Source organism: Pseudopipra pipra, chromosome 2 (assembly GCF_036250125.1).
Source record: "Pseudopipra pipra isolate bDixPip1 chromosome 2, bDixPip1.hap1, whole genome shotgun sequence".
Taxonomy (NCBI): Eukaryota; Metazoa; Chordata; class Aves; order Passeriformes; family Pipridae; genus Pseudopipra; species Pseudopipra pipra.
In genome coordinates this window covers 43,705,028-43,729,448 of record NC_087550.1, presented here as the reverse complement: position 1 = coordinate 43,729,448, position 24,421 = coordinate 43,705,028, and the positions used below count along the sequence as shown (strand labels likewise).

The window sequence follows — 24,421 nt, the reverse complement described above, 5'->3', positions numbered from 1 at the left end:
TCTCACCTTTGTTTAGTGGATGTGATTCCAATAGCTCAAGGTGCTTTTATCTGGTTTTATTTTCCTCTTTTCAGGAAGAACACAGTTTAAAGTGGTAATTAAAGGACTTTCTCCAAATGAAGTCACCAGAATTTACACCCCTCTGCCTTTGGATAGAAATGATGGTACATTTCTTATGCGGTATCGGATGTATGGAAGTGTCATGAAAGGCTTAAAAATTGAGATACTTTATGGTGATCAGCATGTAGCTCGATCTCCTTATATTTTGAAAGGTAAGAGTATTTTCTGATTTAATGTAACATATCAAAGTTCTGAATTAGGCTGTAATTGACATGGCAATACCTGAGTTGTGGTCGTTGTGGACAGTTAGAACTGTTGTGAATCCCCCATGTGCTTGGCAGGTTCACAATAATGGAGCTTCATTTTGCAAATTAATTTCACCTTGATAACACAAAATCTAGTATTTCTGAAAAGAGAAGAATATTGCTGTTTTCTCAGTTACACTGCTAAATTCAAGAAATTACAGGGAGGATGATTTCCCAGGAAAACTTAAGAAAACATAGAATAAAAAATGACAAGCCTCTGTAATGTCTACATATATATGCCTACATGTTTGGGGAATTATGATTGTTGGAGAATCACAAATACAGACTCTCAGTGCTTTGTTTTCCCCAGGACCAGTTTATCATGAATATTGTGACTGTCCTGAAGAAGACCCTGAGGGCTGGCAGAACATTATGTCTTGTCCATCCCAAGAACCTCAGATTACAAAAGACTTCATTTCTTTTCCCACCATTGACCTTCAGCGAATGCTTAAGGAAATCCCAGCAAAATTCAGTCAAACAAGAGGTGCTATTGTTCATTACACTATTCTAGATAATCACATCTACCGTCGCTCCTTAGGGAAGTATACAGACTTCAAAATGTTCTCCGATGAAATGTTCCTGTCACTGGCAAGAAAGGTATCAGTTTTGATCATGTAAGACAATTAAGGCAATATCACAGAATCACAGACTGGTTGGGCTGGGAAGGGACCTCTGGAGATCATCTAGTCCAACTCCCTTGCCAAAGCAGGTTCACCCAGATCAGGTTGCACAGGATCACCACCTCTAGGCAGGTTTTGAATATCTTCAGGCAAGAAGACTCCACAGCCTCTCTGGGCAGCCTGTTCCAGTGCTCTGTCACCCTCACAGGAAGAAGTTTTTCCTTATATTCAGATGGAACTCCCCGTGTTTCAGCATGTGCCTATTTTCCCTTGTCCTATCTCTGGGCACCACTGGAAAGAGTGTCTCTCTTGACACCTGCCCTTAAGATTATTTGTAGGCATTGGTAAGATCCCCTCTCAGTCATCTCTTCTGCAGGCTAAACATATTTAAATATGGCAGCATCACATCTGTTGTTGTATCTTCAAATTTATAATTTCTGAAGTAAGATTTGACTTCTGTTTTTTCCATCAAGACAACAGTGTATCTAAGGGGGAATGTGTGGGGGCTGGCCTTTGCAGTAATGAAAATGCTAGGGAAGCTGCCGGGGCAAAGTCCCGACTGCCAGCCGTTTCCTGGCTCCTTTCATACTCCATGGCTTCTGAGTACTCCTTTCATACTTGCTTGTAGGGCAGAAACTTGAAATTCATACCTTTAAGCACAGCTAAATCTATGAACTATGCATTAGGTTTATTGAATCTGCATGATGTAAGAGAAATGAAGAATATATTTAAGTGACAAACACCGTCTCTCTTTATGTTATTATCCTTTCTTGGGTATACATTTAGGTTCGTCTTCCTGATGTGGAGTTTTATCTTAATGTTGGAGACTGGCCAGTTGAGTATCGGAAAGCTAATGATACACCTGGTCCTATACCTGTCATTTCATGGTGTGGCTCTGTGGATTCCAGAGATATAGTCCTTCCAACGTATGATGTAACCCACTCAACTCTTGAAACCCTACGTGGAGTCACAAACGATCTCCTTTCCATTCAAGGCAATACAGGTAAATTAGAGATCATGGATTTAGAGAAAGAACTGTGATTTCCATCAAAGAAGCAAGTTGCATTCAAATAATGTGTTAAAGTCTTCAGTTCATGAGTACCTTAGGAGATCTCTTAGTACAAGTAGGTTAGTCTTTACAGATTGTAACAGTTTCAACACTGCCACTGAGGAGGTGTATAATAGGGATTTAGAACCAAAAAAAGTACAGTTTGTAGTAATGGTGAATTTTGACTTAAAGGTATCCAGAAGATACCTAGTGTGACCTGTCAAAAGAAAATATAATTAAAAAGCCTTTCTCCTCACTGAAGGAGTCAAATAGTAATTCTTTGCCTGACAGTGTTGTGGCCCAATGTTCTGTTTACAAAAAAATGAATTTGAATCCTGAAAGAAGCAAGCTATTATGCCACAGCTCTTTCAAATGAGAAAATATTGTCTGTATAAAAAATACCTCAGAGTGGGATCTTCTGAATTGTTTTTCTAGCTTTGAAAAAAGAGTCAGTTTTACTGACAGGTGTCTTCCTCTCCCCCAGAAATTAATGAATACTTAGGGATCAGACACATGGCATATTTGCAGTACCTAAGGAGTAAAACTTGAGTGAGAAGTTAATTATTTTTATTTAATTAGTTCTCAGATTCTCTTTTCTTTATTAGTTTTTAAATATTTTAATTAAATTGTCAATTCAAGGCACTCTGTGTTTACTGATTTAATACAGCTGCATTTCCAATTAGGAGACAATAAAAGAGTACTCCACTTAGTAGGCATGTCAAGGAAATTTTCAGCAAAAGGGTAAGGAAGGACATATTTAATGTTTTTAAAAGCAGGCAGTAAGCAGAGATGAAGTCTTTCAGGCTCTTGCTAAGTATCTAGAGGACATAACATAGCTATTTATTTTCCTTTTCAAGGCATTGTTAAGTGATTCCTCAGGGACCTAATTAAATTGCTGGGTAACAGAAGTGGGTTTTGCTAAAGAAGTTTGGTTATTGTGGCAGACTTTATGGATGAAGAATTACTTTAATTATTAGTATTTTACTGATATATTTTATTATAATCCCTTATGTAGCTTTCAAGATAGTTGAAGTTATTTAAATAAAAACTTGTCTAGTGGAAAAGCAATTCTCTGATTTTCCTTGTATAAGCATCTCAATTTCTCATCACAAAATTCAAACCAGAACTGAGAGTTTAACCCTATGATTCATAAGTGATTATGGATTCACTGGGAGAAACCATGCTTGTTTTACCATGTCTCTGAGTGTAATGCCACTGTCATACCAGGTTTCTTATTTGCATTAAACATACAATGACATTTCATTACTGTTTGCTTTTACCATATCTCTCAATTGTCATAGGTCCATTCTGGGAAAACAAAACTGAGCGAGCTTTATTTAGAGGTCGAGACAGCCGGGAAGAACGTCTCCATCTTGTCAAGTTATCCAAGGAAAATCCAGAACTACTAGATGCTGGAATAACAGGATATTTCTTCTTCAGAGAAAAAGAAAATGATCTGGGAAAGGTTCAGCTGATGGGCTTCTTTGACTTCTTTAAGGTAGCAAGCAAATTAGAGTTTTGCTGTCAAGTTCTTACCAGCTGAAAAGATAAGACTTACTTTTGTTGATTCTATTCAGTAAATAAAACAGTTATGCTACACTGGGAATACTAGTCCATGTGGGGTAGGTAAACCGCCTGTAATCAATGTCTTCTGTGACACACTTGTAAAGAAAGCCAAGAAAGACCCTTAGAGAGAGATCTGGGCTTATTTTCATTTTTATTTTTGAACAATTGAACTGAATTTGAACAATGGAATTGAAAAATTTGATTTCTCGCCATCCGTGTTGCTTTTATTTGGGGTAGATATGAAAAGAATGGACACAACTTGGATATACTGCAAGTACATTATGGATGTCAGGAAGAGTCCTTGGAGTAACAAGTTAAACTTTGTTGCACTTTAGCACACAAATTACACTGCCTCAGACATATAAAAAGTAAAGAGGACGGAGTCCTATATAAAGCCATTATAATACATACCAGTTGAAGTTCTGTTCCAGACATTGGTATATCAGAAATGCTGAGAACATCTGCCAGAGCAGAGCAGTCATGGTTACTTTTGGTATAATATTTCAGACTATTTTATATAAAAATATATGTTTCAGATTACTCTACATAATAATGGAATTTTAAGTCAGAATAAATTTACTGGTTTTGAATTTAAGCATAGATTAGTTTATTTCCTTCCCCACTGTACCCCTTGCTCTATCCTAAGACACTTCAGTAGAATACCCATCAGGCAGTACCTGTGACACAAAGGCTCTTGACTGTCAGTCTGTGGTTGAAGATATATCCTTCTTCCATTATGTTATCCATAACACCATGAAACTACACCTACTTAGCACTAAAATGGGTTTGAAGATGAGAATTAATAAACATGGTTACTTCTTGCTTGTTAAAATAATCATTCTTACAGTCAGTGTTCCCATTCTGATACAAAATGTTTCACTTTTTTCCCTCTTCATTTTGTAGTACAAATATCAAGTGAATGTAGATGGCACTGTAGCAGCTTACAGGTTTCCATACCTCTTGCTGGGTGATAGTCTAATATTGAAGCAAGATTCCCAATACTATGAACACTTTTATAATGGATTAAAACCTTGGAAACATTATGTTCCAGTTAAAAGAAACTTAGAGGACTTGCTAGAGAAAATAAAATGGGCTAAGGTAAGTTCCATTACAAATTCATGTTCAAAGTGATAAACAAACATAACAAGAATTTATCTTAATATTTTCTTCTTTTGAATTTCTACCTACGTATTTTGCATGGAGTCTATCAAGATCCCGGGATAAAGTACATTTTGTTCTTAGTATTAGATGGGAAGGCCTTAATTGAAGTAACCATCTCTATTTAGGGCAGTACACAGGAGTTCATTTTAGGTGTGTGCAGAAGTGTTCATGAGTCAGAGCCTTAGTATATTGACTAAGGTACTTGTCAAAGAAACAACCAGAATCCTAGATACTACATAATTAATGCTATAGCTTTTTTTAGGCCCTGAGTGTTCTGAGAGTACTGTAGTTCTTCATAAGGAATCAGAGGGGAATACTAAAAGCTGAAATATAGACCTAAAAAACTTGAGAATAAGTACATGAATTCAAGCGGAGTTATTTTTAAAAGGAAGACATTGGATTCCACTGCATAAGAGAATACAACATCTGTGGGTTTGTCTTCTGTAAAACTAAGTATGTCTGGGACACGTCAGACCTGATTTTGAAGGCTTGGGCAAAAAAGTAGAGCAGTAATCAGTTTGAGTTTTCAAAATTGTACAGTTAGTCCTGAAAGGTGTTACTGATAGCCCTAAGGTACCAGTTGTGACAATAAAAGCAATCCAGTATTTTTAAACAAATCTGCAATTTAAAGCATGCCTTTGTAGTCTACCAGTAATTTCAATAAAGTTGCAGATGTGAATAGCCTATTTAATAAAACTTCCATTGCCAGCCAGGCTTTGAGCAGCTCACTTATTTCTATATTATTCACTTGTTCCATCCGAATTTTCCAGGAAAATGATGAAGAAGCAAGAAAAATTGCTAAAGAAGGACAGTTAATGGCAAGAGAATTACTTCAGCCTCACAGGTTTTACTGCTACTATTATAAAGTGCTGCAGGTTAGTACAATAGATCACTACTACTGTCCCCCAGCTGCTACTGCTGCTGATGTTACAAATTTCACATTCAGTCCTTACTTAGATCAATAGCAGATATGGTTCATATTCACAGGAGATCAGTGTGAAGAGCTTTGCTAAAACCTGCTTTATCATTAAAGAGGCAACCTTACATAATAGTTGTTTTACAGAATCAGCAATTTTATTTTTTTTGTCCCCATCCCCACAGTCAACCCTGTCTTCAGTGTCACTTGGTATGTGGTTTCTAATAGATCTCCGTAAGAGATAATCTGTGTACAGTTTTCTTCCTTTCTCACACATATCATGAGATACTCCGTTGTATTACAAAACAATGCATACATGGAAAAGAAATTACGGAAGTATGGCTAGTGGAGTGGTAGGGGGTGAAGCAGGCCCAATAGTTATTGCTTCCCTAGGAGATGCAAATCTCTAGTGAAAGAAGTTTCTCTTCTCTGAAAGTACGAATTTTTTTTCCTGTTCTACTTTGCGGTTAGATGTCAGCTTCAGCAGCCACAGGTTGTTACAAAGTTTGAAACTGTTCAGTGTACAAAAATGACAGCATTATCTGCACAAAGTGGTTAGAGACGCAGATAATGACAATATTCAAGTTACCATTAATAATAGGCAAAAACATTAAAGAGTGTTTTCAGAGGCAATGTAGGCTATTAGTAGGTGTGTTATAAAGACACCTTGTACAGAAGTTGTAAACAATGACATAAGGAGGCTGGGTAAAGGTGAGCTTCTGAGTGGAAGGGAGGAGAAGAATTTTGTTTCATGAATTATATGTTGGTGCTTATAGCATTCTTAAATGTTGTTTACATATTTCAGGAATATGCCAAACGTCAAGCCAGCAAACCTGAAATACGGGATGGAATGGAACTTGTACCTCAGCCTGACGACAGAGACTCAGTATGCAGTTGCCACAGGAAAAAGCCTTTAAGGGAAGATCTATAACTGTACTGGATGGAGAAAATCACCCACTTAAAATGCAAGAATAAGAATTAAGCTGTGAAATCTAAGACACTTATGCACTAGCAAACATTCTTAGTTATGTATTCTTCTTGTATTTTCATACCCTTTTTCACACTCCCTCTGATCTACAACGTTGGTTCCCACAAGTTTGGCTCCATGACCACCACCAAACAGATACTGAGCCTGTAATGGGGAGCATCTAGGGAATTTGTTTGATGTACTGCATCGTCAGGAAGAACACAGTACTGCTTGTGTTCCAGCAGGGAACTATTTACCAACTATTTACCAATCACCACAGAAGATCTTGTCATGAGTTATTCTAAAGGAGCATTTGTAACATACTAAAACAGTGTTATGATTTCTTCATAAAGTTTACCTCAATTTTAGATGGATTCTTTTACACAAAACGATTTTCTAACTAGACAAAAGGAATATTTGATATTTACAGGTATCAGATCTGGTCTTGCTTTGAGATTATTTTGTGATCTATGACAGGTAACAGAATAGACAACATGATATAATACTCATCAATTTTAGAGGAAAATGGAGAGGAGGGGGAGAGACTCGAATAATATGTTTATAAGCGTCATGGCTGTGAATCACCAGAATTAAATGCTACTTTAAAGCAGACTGTGTAACTATCACAATCACAATGTTTCTAGTGCCAGCTCTGAGGACTTGTTCCCTGCCAGTGACTGTATCTGTGAATATAGACACAGATCCACAAAAGTACTTGGGAATTTCAGGCCAGGCGAAATACTGGTGTCTTAGTTCAACAATACCATCTACAATATTCTAGGCTACTTGAAATCTGAAATTTGTTAGCAGAGTTTTAGACCACCTAGGTTTAACTTTTGTGTAGAGCTATGGAATGCCACCATCTTTTTCACTTGGCTTCAGGACTACTTTTTCCTGTGCCTAAGTCCCCTGGGGCATCTTACTAATTTTCTGAATTTGGATCGTACCTAACCTTATACTGAAATCAGAGAGTAGATCAGACTTCATTGTTTGGTTCACACATATGATGAAAAGCCCTATGCTGCGCTTTCTATGTAATAGTGTAGGGGTTAGAGTCCACATTAAGCAATTGGGAAGCTAATTGTCCTCCTTGGTTTGATTTAAAGCAAATTTTCAAGAGAATGCCTTAGCTCCAGACTAGACAAGAGGTCTTCAGGTCTTCCACTTAAGTTGTGCAGCCATGAAACTAACAATGCAAAATTCACAGGGTCAGAAGGAGCTGGTCATACCATTGCAATAAAGCGTGCCTTTGGGAGAGACAGAAGAAAAATCCTAGTCCTGGATGTGGCTCCAAATACGTCTGTTGATTTTTACCCAAGTTTGTCTACTTCAAAATGCATAAACAGTCCTGGAAGGAGACACCGATACCAAGACCAGTGCCCACGCACCCATTTCTGTCCTTTGCATTTTCACTGTGGCTAATGTAGCTGCCTGAGGAGCTTCCAACTCAGCTACACTCAGATTATACCTTTCCTGGATACCAAATTCTCCCTACCATTGCTTTGGTGCACAAAGTTTAGTGCTCTAAACCTCATGCTGGCTTAATTCGTAGTTCTTCACTGCAAGTTACTTGCGTAAAATTTCTGCATTAGAACAGGAAGAAAGGCTAGATTTTTCTGTATGCTAAATATGAAAAGAACTTCAGGTTTCTAAAGTGGTTAACCCATCCATCATTTATTAGATTATGCCAGTTAAGAAAAAATTCTGTAGTGTGTTGCTCTACCCATAATCCTCTTTGTTTTGGTTGTAACACTAATATATATAGTGGTTGTATTTTTATTTAGCATGACAATCAGTCCTAGAACTTCAGACTATAAAGATGTGTTCAACTGGTCTGACATAAAATTTTCTACATCAAAATTATGGAAGAGGGTTCCATTGCTGAAGCTGACACAACTGAGTATGGGCTTTTCTTTCCTTTTATGTGTACAGTAACTTTTACTGTATGGTATGATCCTATTTTTGATATCGATTATACCATGTGCATTTTATATTCGCCGATATTTTTGGAAGTGGTGTGCTCAGCAAAGACAATTAGGCATACCAGATGGTTGAAGCAACAAAGTTTTCTGCATATTTCAAACCAAAAGTCCAAAAATACTCCATTTTTATTTTTAAAAATGGGAGCGAACAGGGGGAGTCATGATGCATACTTTCTAGTTCTTTGGAAGTATCTGTGTAGGAAAACTTCCCTGGCTTGAAGTCTTTCAAACCAGAAGAAGAATCAGATTAAATGTAAATTATGAATATAAATAAATGTGAATATTTCATCCCTCCTTTCTTCCCTCATAAAAAAGAGGAAAGAAACTATTCTAAATTCTTCTCTGCCAAAAAGCTCTTTGCTTTTGTAATAAGCATCCCCTCAAAGCAAAAGCTGGTTTGTCACAGAATGCCTTACAGATGCTTTTGTAGCTTACAGGCAAGAAATATCCTGAAAAATATGAATACGTTCATCTTCCTGACAAAATTAAAAAAACAGTGTAGACATAGTGGAACTTTTACTAAAAGTCCATAGTACTTTGAGAAAATTTGGTTCAATTTATAACTATAGATCTTCCAAAGATAAAAGCCTTTCTTCTTTCCATTGGTGGTACTACATGCAATTTAAATGAAGAGCAGTCATAACAATTGCCCCACCGGGCCAGAAAGGATGTCAGACCTATCTGAGTTTGCTGACAGGATGATAACCATTGGCCTAGTGTGTTACAGGAATTGTTAAATACTCAGTAAAACCTGTTTGTGCAAGTAAAGTGTAGTACATACATTAAATAGTATTTTTAGAGTAGAGTCTACTAAAGTAGTTCTAGAACAGCAGCTGTTCAAAGGTATAAAAATCTCTTGTTGGTGGTAATTTTAAAAAACAGTTACCGGGCCACAGTACTGAATTTTCCTATAGTAATTTCAGCTTTTAAATACAGGGAGTAAATCTGTCCTGTTTTCATCAAGAGTTTATCAGTAATGACAGAGACAGGTTTATTTGTTTGAAATAGTATTCCCTAAAGCCCAGGGCCAATGTTTTCAAACATTGGAATCTACATAGAAGGGGTTGGACAGTTGGTCATGCAGAACTCTTTGCTTAGAGTTCTTTATTTTTAGATTCTTTTAACCTAAACAGTAGTTTCCTACTGTGAACACTGCTTTTATGTTACGTCATATATGTCCTAATATATTTAGGCACCCGCATTTGGAAATACCCAACCTCAGTTTCATCTTGAAATGAGAACTAGTAAATCATGATCTGTTGAACATAAAGGAGATAAAAATTCATATATTTTTAGACTGTATTTCTTGAGATTTACCTCAAGATAACCAGTATACTAGTTTCATAACAGTATTATGCCAGGCCCGCCTTGTAGATTCATAATTAAAAAAACCCTATAATCAAAGCTTGTCTGATGGAATGTTAGATTCAAGCGTCCATCCTGGGAAGCATACGCCCGACATTTATTACATTATAAAGTAAATTATTTAGTTAGGGAGGAGAGCTGACAGAGAAAACATACATCACCTGTTTGAGCACGTTTGAGAAGCTTGCAAAGAAACTGTAATAAGGAAAAGAATCATTATATAAATTTATGATATTATCAACTCCTTTACTACTGCAGTTTTCAAAAGTTTTGTCTGTAAGGGCAAGATTCTTTATGAATATACTATTGTTTAGGTTCACAGGATTTAACCACCAGAATCTTCTTGCCTCTGAATATTTTTACAGCATTTTAAAGAGGCTATAGGAGTACTGATGCTTGAGTTTCGAGTACAGTGCTTATGTTTTGAGTCGTTAATAAGAAAATCTCTACTGCAGAGAGCTATGGCCCTAATTTTGTGTTTTGCTGTAAGATTAAGGGGAAAATGGCTACATGCATGTCTGTTTGAAGTAATTTTAGACATCTGTAGGAATTACCTTTATCGAGTCCCATCATGTGAGCAGTGATAAACCACAAATGTATTAGCAGGAATGTGGCCAGCAGATCAAGGCAGATGTTTCTTCACTTCTGTTTGGTAGTTGTGAGACTGCAACTGGAGTACTGTATTCAATTTTGGACTCCTCTGTACAAGAAATACATTGATGGTCCATGTTGACCGTGGACCACCGAGGTGATAAAGGGGTTGGGACACATGGTGTATGAGGAGAAGCTCAGTGAGCAGCGTTAGGTCAACCTTAAAAAGAGAAGGTAAAGGAAAGATTACCCTGCTGAACTCCAGAGGGAGGGTGTAGAAAAGATGAAGCCAGACTTCTCAGAGGTACGCAGCAGAAAGCCTACAAACCACAGACACAAGCTGCAACGTGGCAAATTCCAGTAAGACAAGAGAAAAAAAATCTTACACTGATATCCCCAAGGAGATGAAGCTTGGCTACATGACCTCCAGATTCTCATTATTCTATGAACTACATTTCAGTCATACAACAAGCATTTATGTAGTCACATAGCAAAAGGATGAAAACATGCAGCTCTTCAGTGTCTCCAAGAGGCAGTGTAGCCTTTCTGTGCTGACACTTTTGACTCTATTGATATTTATGTCTCCTCTGATAATATTGAGAAAGTTTTGCAAATATTTGAATGTTGGATTATAAAGCTGTGAAATTATATATTAATATTATACATTATTATTATATATTACCACAATATATCATAGTCGTGCAATACACAGAAGATCTGACAGAAATAGAATGCATTGATTTGGCATTATATGCCTGGGTTGAAAGTGCAAGATCTGCTTGTTCAAGAAGCTGAATATACACTTTACAGGAATGAGACAATTACAAAATGTTTTGAGTACAGTTACGAACCATCAAAGTTATTAATTTAAAGCAGTCAATAGGAACATTAATGTACTTTATAAGTTATACATAAATATCAGCATGCTCTGTAGGCCACTGGTGAGTGATCATGACATATTCCTATCCCACTCCCAACTCTAAAAAAGTCAGTCAGGATCTGTACAGTAAGGTTTTGTTTGCTAAAATATAAGATACAGAAGAATAAAAAAAAATCATACCTCTGACATAACCACTCAAGCAAAATCCTACAGAGAGGAGATTCAATTCATTCTGGCAAGTGTCCTTAAGATCATTTACTTATGCTGTTTGGCAAGATGAGTTATTTAAAAAATGTCAGGAATGTATGTTGCTGATAGAACCTGCATTTCTGCCAATAAATTGTGCTTTCTACTGCCTTATGAACAAAGGTACTTTAATGTGGACTAACCCCTGCTGACAAACTCTAACATGTCTTTTCACTCTACAACCATTCCATAGTATTGAGACTTTGGTATTTCCTCTATTTCCTGAAAGATTTACTTGTGTTTGTAAGGTAGTCAACCATCTCACTGATCCCAAACTTCCTGCAACTGAAAGTGAAAAGTAGATGTAAATTTTAAATACCTGATTTGTACTAAATTAACTTTTGGCTCTTTAAAAAACCCAAACATTTAAAGGTGGTACAGATCACTTAGATTATGACTTCATAATAATCATAAATATTTGGCAAAAATTAAATGCAAGTACTACATACTTAAGGTGCAGAATAATTCTGAGTATTTCTTGTGGAATGGTTTCCAAATTTTGATTAGCTGCAGGAAAGCAAGTTTTCTGTGACAAAATGTTGTCTCAAATCAAAATATTCCCAAGGATCTAGAAAAACTGTGACTTTTTCCTGACTATTAATAATGCTATATGTATAGTGAATTAATACTGTGGCTATTACTATTTACTCTTTTGCAAGATAATATGATATATTTCCCTCATTACAGTTCCATTCCAGTCACAGAAACACACACTAGCAATGCGATCTTTTATTTCAAGTTGAGAGACACAGGAAAATTGGCTTTTCCCTGTAAAACATGAGCCAGTCAACTCAAAAACAGGCAATCTGTGCACTGTAAGATGCCAGATGGAATGAGGTCTCCTCTAGGGACGGGTACCATCATATGGTTGTTTTTGAACCAAATGAAATCTTCAGGAAGTCCTTCATGAACACACAGCCCTGAGTACCCTTCACTAGGAAATTCAAGTATTTACTTGAATCTGATGATTGAACTACCTCCATATGCAGTAGGTGTTTCCTCCATTCCAGTCCCAAGTCAGTATTACTCCAAAGACAAACAGTTCTTCTGCTCATAAATTATCACCTTCAACCTTCTCAAGCACCTATGGTCCACTATCAAATGTGTTTGTTATATTAATTTAATATTAAGTTACACCCTGCTTTGATGGCATGCAGTAATGTGTAATAGTTGTCTAACTGGATCTGTTAAGTAGGTTACTAGATGCAGTTGTCATCAGTTCCTTGGTGGATTATCTTGTTAAGGAGGCCATTAAAAATCACTTTTGATGGGGAATACAAATTTTATTTACATAGAAAGGCCAAACTCTGGTCCCATTAGAGTAAATGGCATTGGATTTTTTGCTGAGTTCATTCAAATTTGTAGCAGAAAATAAGGTCTTGAAGGTTACCTAGTCCAGTGAAAAAAAATAAGGGAAAAGCACCTACTATTCATAGGCAAATGAAAAATTGACTTGAATATCTTTGGGTTTAAGGCACAGTACATTTAAGGCTAGCTAAGCAGTTTCCTATTTCTAGGAACTTGATATCTTAACAATTTGTCCCCCAAATCAATTCTCTTGAATGCCTTCATCATTTGTGAAGACTAGCTAAAAACCTAAAGCAAGTAAGAAATTATGCAAAACTGGAAGAGTTATGGAGAAGAAACATTTATTTCTTACCAGTTCACTCTATTTCTTGTGGTTACACTATCAAGCACAATTTTAACAACTTATGCCCAGATATGAAGAGCCTAATAAATGTGGCTGACAAACCGTGATTTTCAGGGCAACAGAAGCAACATCAACTCCCACTGAACTCATAAAATTGGCCCTTGAAAATTACATCATATCAAATTGTAGTCTCCTAATTGCTTCTGGTTTGTTCCAAAGGAATTCTCAGTTCTATTGAAAAAGAGAAAACTGATAATGATACTAATAATGATACTGTTAATGATACTGCTCACTTACGTAACCCCGTGCAATAAGTAAGAATAAATCCAGACATTTTCTGTGTCTTCTTGCTTGAAATGGTTTGGCTTTGACTGCAAAACTGTGTTAATTAATCATCTTATTAATTTTGAACTTCCTGAAGTGGATCACTATGCTACATTGTCCGAAGTTAATAAATGGTTAAAGTCTCTTTTCCATACTCAGCAATTGCATGGAAAATAAATTTTTTTCTGATTAAATAAATATTTTCTGGTAGTTCCCAAAGACTTAGAGTTGTTGCCTGAAAAGAATAAAGAATAAAACTAAGCTAAGGCTCTTTTTCACACAAGAAATATTGTGCATTGAATTGAATCAAAACCTATAAAATTTCTCCTCTTTTACTTCTTGAAAAACCATCGAATCATGAAGAATCAGTTGTTCATTGATTGCTGAGACAAATTTTCCCTTGGGAAAGAACAAAATCGAAGAAAACAAATCCTGAGTGACAAAATTAGTGTTTTGACTTCACAGGAACACTTGCTGCAGGCATGGAGCTGGCAGGTGCTCCCTTGGTTGGCATCTCAAGTTCTGAGAGCCATGACACCTCTCCTGGCATTTCCCTGTTATCAGGCAGAATTCACTTACAGTAGGGGAACTATCCCCTGTATTTTCAGTTAGACTAGAACTTATTACAGGGTCTTCTCCATTCTTCTATTGAACAATGTTGTGTATTTATATTTATAGCTACCTATTTGTATAATAGTGTACATACATTTGTATTCTTCCCATATCGTCAGACTAATACTTGTCTGGATTTAGCTTTGCATTTTAATTTAATATTAAATTACATGTAATTGCTTTCTGTAATAAATCTTAATTTGGAGTACTGATGAAGATGAAGGCCTCTGGCAAGAGCTGGCTCTTAAAACTGGCCTGAGTACCTTTCAAAAGCTGTCTTGTGTGTTAGCATAGCTGGGCCTGCTTTCAAACAGAATTTATATTACTTGCACAGCTTTTTGATCACTGTTTCAAAGTCTTTGAAATCAAGTTGCAATATCATCATCAAATCTAGGGAGTGTTTTTTGTTGTGCTTTACATCCTCTTCTTGGTTCAAGGATTTTGAAACTCTTTGTTACATAAAAGGCAAAAGTTTTTATGAAACAGTATCTCCTGGCTTAATCAGTAGAGGAATTCTTCTATTTTATCTGTCTGATTTTATCTAGCTATCTGATCTAACAACATTAGCCATATTTAAGAGGTTTATTTTAAAATAAAAAAATAATAATAAAAATACTTTAGTTGTTGTTTTGGGTTGGTTTTATGCATATGATAAAGTAAATATTACAGCATAATAAGGGTTAATAAATCAAACTGAAGTTTCTTCTTTCTTTGATGTATTTAAAATTTCCCACTCCCTCAGTCTGGATCTATAGTGTGAATATGAAAGTCATCTATCAAGTCTTCACATTATGGACAAAGAAAATCAAAGTAATACACATGCTGCTACAATATCTGACTGGCCACAGTTAGGCTATCCAGAAATGAAGGGATTTATTAGGTTATCTAGTAATGTCTGATTTAAGAAACAGATTCTGCCTACTTACTAAAGTGAAGTACATTACATAAAAATACAAAGGGATATATATATCCATTTTAAAATGGATCTATAGGGAGATTAAATCGCGTTTCTTCAACTGTCATTGAAATCAACTTTGTCGTCAGTGCGTATTATTTCCTCCTTCTTATATTATTCTTTAAGAAATTAGATATTCTGACAGGGAGGATATCACCAATGTTCTCCTTCCCGAATGCTCATGAATTTGACTCTAATTTAAACTCTTAAACTATTCAGTAACAGAAGTACCATACTAAAAAAATATAAAATTAAAAAAAATGGCTGAGTCACCCCCCAGCAGCCATTTGACACCCCTGGTCTGACTTTAGTCAGAGGCTGTATCTTTTGTATTTCTCTAGAGATAATAGAAATTATGTTCTGATTTATGAAGATCAGAATCATAGTATTTAGACGTCTCTAAGTCCCTTTAGCTCATGCTTTTTCTGCCACTGATAATGCAGATTTGTTCATTGCTAGATACTTTTCCCAGTCTAGTGCTTACATCTTCCAGGAACTATTCTTGATTTTCAGTTTAAGCAGTCTTTTTCTTACTTCTTAGTTTATTGTTAGTTTCAGGAATAATTTTTGTTGATCTTAAGTAGTTCTTTTCTTCCTTGTACTTAGAAATGTGTATCCCATTTATCTTTTCAGGAAATCAAGCTTTTATTTTGCAAGTATTTGTGTCAGTTTGAATCCTTTCTTCTGCTTTTCGGAAAAGATGCACTCCTGCTCTGATTAGTTTGTGTGACACAAGGAGTTTGTGTGGAAATCAAAAAAAAAAAAAAGGTCTGTAATATGAAATTAAAGACCATGTCATTATATACCGGATAAAACAGTTTGAATTAACATTGGATAAGAAATTATGTGTGTGCCATCCCTAAGGATGATCCTAGAATTATTCCCAACTCCCACTGCTATCCTGTTCAGCCTCAGGTCCATCTCTCATCTCCTTTCTGCTCCCTAATGATACCCGTCTGTTTTTTGGACCAGCTCTTGAGAGAGGCCACTCACAAACCTGCTCCCTCTTTCTTTGCCTTTCAATATATCTGCTCTTTCCCTTCTGTGCCCTTATGTGTAAATCCTCTTTTTTTCTTCAGGGCCATGTACCTACAGAAGTCATTCTTTCATAAGTAAGGACCTGTCCTACATGTTTGCTTGTCCAACAGATGACTGTAATTCATCAATTATACATTTATTATCTGTTATTACTTAAAAGAAGGAGGAATAGTATTCTTTAAGAGCCACAAGCAGTTACTAATGGCCAGAAAAAAATTCAAGGAAGGATATGATGACCTGGTTTTATTAAAAAAAAAATAAAATTAGGTAGTATTAAAACATTATTTTTCAAAGTAGCTCTGTTAAATCTAAGCTGGAGAAGAGGAGCTGAGTTTTACTCAGTAATTATTTCCAGGACAAATAAGTTGAGGGATATACATGCAGTATTGCAAAATATTTTCTAAGTAATGAATGTAGCTCTGTGCTTTATACCAATATGTATTTCTCTCTGAAAGCTCTTTCACCATTAGCTTGTTCTAATATAAAAATAAACTATTTCTTCTAACAATGTGTTGCATTTCTTCCATGTGAATATGATTTATTGGACCATTCCAAGGACTGTGATTCTTAAATTCTCTAAGGTTGGGCATGGGAAAATCTATTCACAGCTTTTTTCCACAACTGTAAATTACAAAAACTATGGCTTTTGTGTGTGTGTGTATTTGCACTTCTCTACAGGATGCACATATATTTCACTACAATAAAGAACTTACAAGTTTTAGAGGAACAGATTTTCCTCTTCTGGTGAAGGGTATTTACCTTCAGGAGATGAGGGCTGTACAAGTTACACAGTACATTGCAAAGCGAGATACTTACATTCTACTAGTGGCTTGTGTTCTACTACTGGCTTGTCTCATTGTTTTGTAGTTGTGGCATGGTGTTGTAAAATGAGGCTTATTATGGCAATGTAAATCAAATAGTTGCTTTTGATTGCCCCCAGTGTTTTCTGGGTCCCACATTTACGGGTGCACTGTGAGGCTGCAAACAACGGAAACTATGATCCAAGGGAAAACAAAGCTGAACATCAAAGTAAAGACAAAACTAAAGGGAAGGAAGAACAAAAGAAACAAGGCACACAGAAGGCAACTGTCTTTTAGAATTAATTATAATGGACTGGAACTCATTTCTCAGAAGCCACTTGAAAGCTGTTTGATAATTATGGAAATATTTATGGGTCAAGTTGACTTCTTTTGCTTAGGCCTGGGAGACTGTAGATGATATGTTCTTTAAGCAGCTTTGTCTGTCTGCTAGAAACCTCATTATATTTTGTGTGTTTTCTAATTTCTCTGATAAAGGACCTAAACCTGATCAAGAGCCTGTTTCTGCGAGTACTGCCAAGTAATTGAAACAGTATTCACAATAATATACTTTCTGACTTAATTTCTCAGTAGGATGCAAGCATTACAGATTATTACCTTTCTACTTGCAGACAGAGTTGCTAGGTGTTGCAGCAGATGCTTTAATCAAAATCAGGCTAGGTACTGCAAGTATCATTTTATGGTACATGATATTCTCTGTGGTATTCATTCTAGATGCACAAAATTACCACTGTAATAAAGAATATTAGCATACTTTAAATGTATTCAGCAAAGCAAGTCAAGGGGGATAAAAATAGATTCCTAAATTCACAGTCTCTACAGTGCTAACCACTAGTCAGTGTTATTGACTCACAAATCTGGGAGTGGTCTGCTCCTATCAAGACACAGCTTTTTTTCAAACTCAGTCTTGTTTTTTCTGTTTTCAGCTAAACCTGTTTCTCAGGGCAGACTTTCAGCAACCGGATTTATTCCATCAGCAAGGAGCATAGTTGTTTAAGGTCTCTATGTAGTCAACGGGAAGAAATTGTTACCCTTGCAGGGCAATTGATATCTTAGTTGTTGTAAAATTGCTCTGGGGAAGTACCTTTCTAGCTCTGGTAGCTACACAGTGAGCCTATGGCACGTAGACTTCTGAATTAGATACTATGGGGAGATTTGAAAAATGGTATGAAATGATTACACATTCTTTTACTTGAAATGTCTTCGTACATGCATCTGCTTCGATTTAGGCATAAATTGCTTGCCTCTTGTTTTTTGATATTTAAATAACTTGCAATATCATAGTCCTACATAAATGTCTCATGCTTTTGAGGCATTTAAATAAGAATTATGGCTACCACACCTGAAATTGCTGGAAGGAAGCTAAAATTGCCAAAATTGTTGCCCAGCTGTCTGGCATTTTTACTAAATCTCTGCTTTTCTTCCATAATTACTTGGTGTCTGTTCCAAACCTCCTCCTCCTCCTTATTCAACTTTACCCTATGAAAAAATACCATTAGTATGCCTCAATTAAATTATGTATATGGATATCCAAACATTAGGCACTGCTTAGACTTCTGTTCAAGCTGTAGTGTAGAGGCCAGGGTGGAAAAGTTATTTATTTTTCACAAGATGATCCTTTCAGTAAGAGTTAGCATGAAGTAAGGAAGGACTATGTAGGTAGGCATTACAGAACCCTTCCATAACTTTCTAGAGAAAAAAGTACACATACAATCTGTGTAGTAAGTTAGAACCCCAGATGAAAGTACTATGAAATGCAAATATTTTGTGCCAGACTCATCATTGCCAATCATGATTCAGTGTTTATTTATAAAGTTTTGTGGTTGTTGCTCCAGACACAGGGGGTGTTCATCTTTAAGCAAGCAAGTAAATATTAGTCACTCTTATCATATAGGTTGACACTGTCTAAGAAAGCTTCACTCTTTCCACAGTGAAATGTCATAGGCAATTATTGCCGTGAACCCTCCTCTACAGCAATAGCAGCAAGGCAATCAATCAGCTGAATCCCAAAGCCTCAACAGTCCCTTAAAGCCTGATTTGAAATGTACAACTGTTGCAGTCAAGATTTCTCCATACTTCATCTACACTTTTGAATTACTCTATGGATTAGTTGGTTTTATTGTCTTTTATTTTGGCATATGGGTTTGTTAATCAAAATCATAACACAACTGCATGTGCACTTAATGTATTTTAGAAGTAAGTTTATTTTGGTTCTGACTGTACTTTTTGAAAAGGAACAGATAATCTCATTAATGCAAATGCAGTTCTTTGCAGCACTTTCTTTCTATTTAACACTTCCAGTATTAGGAAATGTGTGTCTTCTTGTACACAACAAAGGCCACACGTGAATACGTGGGAGTGATCTCCTGAATCTTTCAGGAAAAACAGTTGGTTTGTATTCATCCACAGGGATAAACCCCTTTCAGATCACAAAAAATTGAGCTCTCTACAACAAGGAAGCCCTATTGTTCTTCTTAGTGAATGACAAAGCATTTTCGATAAATTCTAATTAGTTCATAGAGAGACCTGGAAGACCAATATCAAAATAATGAGTTATTCATTAATTCAATATGTTAAATGCATTGTAACAGCCAGCAATAAAAGTAAATTACTTATTTTATATACAGAACATGTTGCAACAGCCTCCTCTGTCAGCTAAGAAATCCATTGAAGTCCTTGCTGTCAATTGGATCACTTTCTTACCAAAACATTCCTATTTCTAATAAAGAGTAATTGAAAAACGCAATAGGATAGAAATATTAAAAAAAAATTTAATGCCATCTTATTAATTTCTAAAATGATTTTATAGACATGCAATTTCTTATTGCATTATTTAACTTTAAAAGCTTCAAGCATGCCTATAATTGAGTAATGAGTAGTTCTTTCGCAGCAACAAACTATGAAAAGACCCCTGAGCTACATCTGTATTGCAGATGCTGTAATGAAGTCAGGAAACAGTGAGTGAAGTGGGGGAGGGATAGGCTGAAAGACGCATTTCAGTAAGGGCTTTTGGAATCAAAAAAAGGGCTCCTATATAATCTTCACAACCATTAGAACCAAGACTCAAAAAATAGTGTGGGAGTGAGAAGGAAAGTGGTTGACAAGGTCAGTGGGAACAGTGCAAACAGGGAGCCCACAAGCTGACTTCCATGTTTTACATAAAGTAAAGCTGGTAATTTGGAACTGAATGATGACAGAACACTTTTGCTTTAAGTAATCATTGTATATGCTCAGGAGAACCAGAGGCTCAAAGGTCTGTGTTTATCTTTCTGTATATAATGTCTACCTTAACACAATACCTCATTTATTGTCATTGCTTTACAAGACCTTGTGTGTAAATGACAGAACTAAGGGGAACAGATAAGAGGTAATTATACTGAGATGTGTGTGTCACATGGAGGTTTGCACCCACAGTCATTTTTACAGACTTAAATTGATTTAAAACTGGTATTAATTATACCAGTAGGACAACTGTGTACTGATAGGGCATCAGTTTCTCTGTTTTGACATAGCCAAGGGCTTTTAGTGTCTATGACCTACTTGCATATTATGCAACATATAGGTGTGTTAACATACATTATCAACTAATTAAGGTAGTGAGGCAAGTCTAAAAACTGAAACAAAATCATATAAAGAACCAGACTGTCCTCTCATTCACACTCACATAATTTAAATTATTTGATGTAATTTAGGAGTCACACTGCTGCGTGGAAAAAATTTGGCCAACAAATTGATTTTATGAGAAATAATTTTTTTTTTAAACAATAGAGCAATATTAACCAGAAATTACTAAGTTAAAAAAAACCAAACAAACTAAAAAGTCCCAAAAGTTGTTACAAAGTGATACCTTATTTTTAGCGTTTATCATCAGGAATTTTAATCTTTAACCTTTGCACCTTTAACATTTACTTAAATACCTTTTGCCTATCTGAAGCATTAGCTCTAAGGCCTAAGAAACCATGTAATTTGCCTTGGATTTTGCTTAACTAAAGTCTTTGCCTACACTGCTAAATAATAAAGGGGCTAGGAAAGTATGCTTGAGGGCCACGGGTCAAACAAACTGGATCTCTGATTCTCCATGCTGCTTAATAATCATCTAATTTATTGGCTCTGCTTTGGGCAGCACCAGTTGGTTTTTTCTGAGCAATACTCAGGTTTAGTTTGTCAGACAGTTCATTCCAGGAACAAGGTCCAGAAGGACAGTGGATAGCACTGCTTGGCTCAACAGGGCTTATATCCTGATCACTCTAAGATAACCTCATATTACACCCTATTCATGTAATCCAGAATTCAGCATCACTCTAAAACAGCAACAACTTCAGACTGGTCTGCAACAGAGAGGTATTTCAGAAACTGACCAAAAATCCCCTCCTATGGCAGTAAGTGTACATGGTACCTCAAAGAGCCCCAGACAAGGATGCATCCTTGGACTTGGTCTGTGGATACAGTCAGGCAGTCTGGTAGAAGAAGGAAATTCAAACCAACATGAAGACAAGCAGAGTGAGATACTAACAAGATTGGTTAGACGTTGCTTCACTTTTTTATGTCTGATTTAAATTTTAATTTAATAAGGTGGTGTTACTTTCAAAGATTTACATAATGTAAGAGTTATTTCAGATATCTTGGCAAACTTCATGGAATGCAAATCTTAACTGAGGAGTACTGGGCTAGTCCTGCCAACCACTTGAATACGGGTCAGGTGCACTCCAAGAGGCTCTCCTCCATGAAAACATTTGGTTTGGGAGCTACCCGTAGGAAGTACTCATTTTAGCATTTCCTACAGCCTCTCCTGTCGACAAATGTTATCCATGACTTCCACACAAGGAAGGCAGGCTGGAAGCAGTGCTGGAGACTTGAGGACAAACTGGAACTCTGCATTGAACAATGATTTTGAAGTTAAATTCCCTTCAAGAACAGGACAGTTGGGATGGAAGGTATGTTGTGGAACATGTATACCACAAGCTTCAGCTATTATACAATTTTATAATTTCACATTTTCTTCTGGCTTGATGGGCCCAAATTCAAAAGTAGTGTTTAGTTAAAGGTAAGCTCAGGGGTACAATGACTAGAAGATGTCTGGAGATTCGAGGTGAGTCATGAGAGACCAAGTACAACTACCTTATTAGTTGTTTACTTTATCTAGTTTTAACTCTGTATGGAGGAAGCACTTCTGGATAGAGTTTCCAAAGCCATCATTCTCTCTGCAGTGGGTTGAGAAACACCTACAACTAAATGTTTGGTCTTCTTGAAATAAAAATCTATCTCCATGGGAAATCTAAAGAACTCTCTACCACAGATGTGGGTAGTTTGGGGAAAGTACATGTGGAGGCGAAGCTGGTTTTTGCATGGAAGTGTCAACCCCTTTGGTGAGAATCTAACAGATCTGTATCTAGGTTGAAAAAAAATCACATAAAAGAAGGAATCTGCACTCCCTTTACTGAGGATATACTGTACAAAAATACATAATCATTTATAAGTGGGAAGCATAATGCTATGTGTTCATATGAGGCACTGGTGAAACCTGAAAAGACTTCGTGAAATTACATAATTTTTTCAGATGGAAGTTTTGTAAGTAGGTACTTCAGTAATATATATGCTTATATAATGGATGTGGAAACACTACTTAATCATCCGTTGTTAAATAATGCACAAAATCACAACTGTATGGACTTCACTCAGCTTAAGGAACTGCCATTTTGCCACTTTAGATGCTGACACCTCACATAGCATAAAGGAATTTTCCCAGATACTAAGAAATTAATTTTGCCCACCAGAAATTATTACACTATTCCATGATGCTGACCAAAGCACCACAGACTAAGGAACTTTTTATGTGATGGTTGTCCAGCTTTCTATAAAAACAGTGCTCGTCGTGATGCAGAAGCAGAACTACACCTTAGGATATTGCTTCACTTCTACCACACCACTTGTTTACTTTCAACAACACAAAATTGCTGATCCATAAGCTCAATTTTCTCTGCTTTACATGGTGGATGTGGGTACAAAACAGGGGTCCTGGGTGAAGAGATCAAGATACTAAAAAACTCCTGCAAGTCAAATGCATGTTGTCTATGGTGAAATTTTTCTGCCCTTGTAGAGCAGTACTCAGGGAGCAGTGAGGTGACTTAGCAGTAATTGGCATTAAGGGTGATAGTTATAATCCAGAGACACGGTCAAACAGCCTACGCCTTGTGACTGGAGAATTGAAAACTTTATTTTGGAGTAGTTAGAAAACCATGCAGAGTTTCTCCCTCTTTACCCCCACCCCTTCCTTCTCTTATTCTAACATTCTTGATACATGAGAGCACATGAGGAATATACCCAGCACCGCTCCAGTTGCATTTTAATCAGCATCAGGAAAAAAAAACTTGTTTGTGCAGAAAAACAGTGACTTGGTGAATTCTGCTTGTTAACACAAACTTTGAAAAGAGTCAGTCAGCACAGTACATTGTCACACTGCTTCATCCTAGAAGCTGTGGGGAGGACTCAGTGCAACATGGCTGAGGAATTCTTTAAAAAGTGGAGGACTCCTTCACAACGCATTTCAAGAAGTTCCTTCAAAAGGAGGATTTTCTATAGGTAGATGAATTTTCTTACAATTCTTTCTGCTTTGCATCCACCATATGGGCATACAGCAACTGAGGCAACCTAATAAGCTTCAATCTGCTGCATGGTATGTGTTTGGTAAAACGGGTATGCAAAGAGGGAGGAAGAGCAACTGATGCTGCAGTGGGAACTCTGGGGCAGGCAAAGGTGTAGTCCCTTTGCACCATATTTTTTGTGGACACATGTTCAGAAGTGAGGAAAGAAGGGGGAACAGGGAGAGAAGCTGTGTGCACCCTTAAGGATGTTACTGACATTATGCACTGTGCATCCCTGAAAGCTCTAAGTACAGGTGTGCTCACATGCAGGACCAGTGATGTGTTATGTGAACACCACATCAGTCTTCTCACATAATCAAGATACAGGGAAGACTTTCAAATGTGGTGGGAAGAGAATCTAAACCTTCCTTTGCACACTTTACATCCTTCCCTGTGGATTCACTCTTCAATCTACCTGCTGAAATGAACACTTTTATTGAACTGTAATTTTTAAGTGTCATCAGTAAGTGCTAGCATTAGGCAATCTCTCCCTGAGAGCTGTTTCAGGCCATCCACAGGTTCCAGAAGACAGCACTCATGAAGACTGACATCCTTATTTTATTTAAACTGGATGTACCTCACGAGCTGGCCAAACTAATCTGATTTCTAGTCACAGAACAGAATTCCTGATAATGGAAAAGTTCCGTCAAGGTATACACAATTCCAATTGGTTTA

General features: G+C 36.6%; 1 protein-coding gene across 4 annotated transcripts in view; it reads left to right on the top strand.

Annotated features, from left to right (window-relative positions):
- Positions 1-13,715, top strand: part of LOC135409557 (protein O-glucosyltransferase 3-like) — a 64,237-nt gene extending 50,522 nt beyond the window's left edge. For all 4 annotated transcript variants that reach the window (XM_064645248.1, XM_064645249.1, XM_064645251.1 and 1 more), the window contains 7 exons: positions 75-272; positions 676-962; positions 1,772-1,988; positions 3,335-3,531; positions 4,503-4,697; positions 5,531-5,635; positions 6,482-13,715. In XM_064645248.1, the coding sequence (XP_064501318.1) occupies positions 75-272; positions 676-962; positions 1,772-1,988; positions 3,335-3,531; positions 4,503-4,697; positions 5,531-5,635; positions 6,482-6,607 (1,325 nt within the window). In that variant the 3' untranslated portion in view covers positions 6,608-13,715. The remainder of the gene's footprint in view (positions 1-74; positions 273-675; positions 963-1,771; positions 1,989-3,334; positions 3,532-4,502; positions 4,698-5,530; positions 5,636-6,481) is intronic.
- The last annotated feature ends 10,706 nt before the right edge of the window (positions 13,716-24,421 follow it).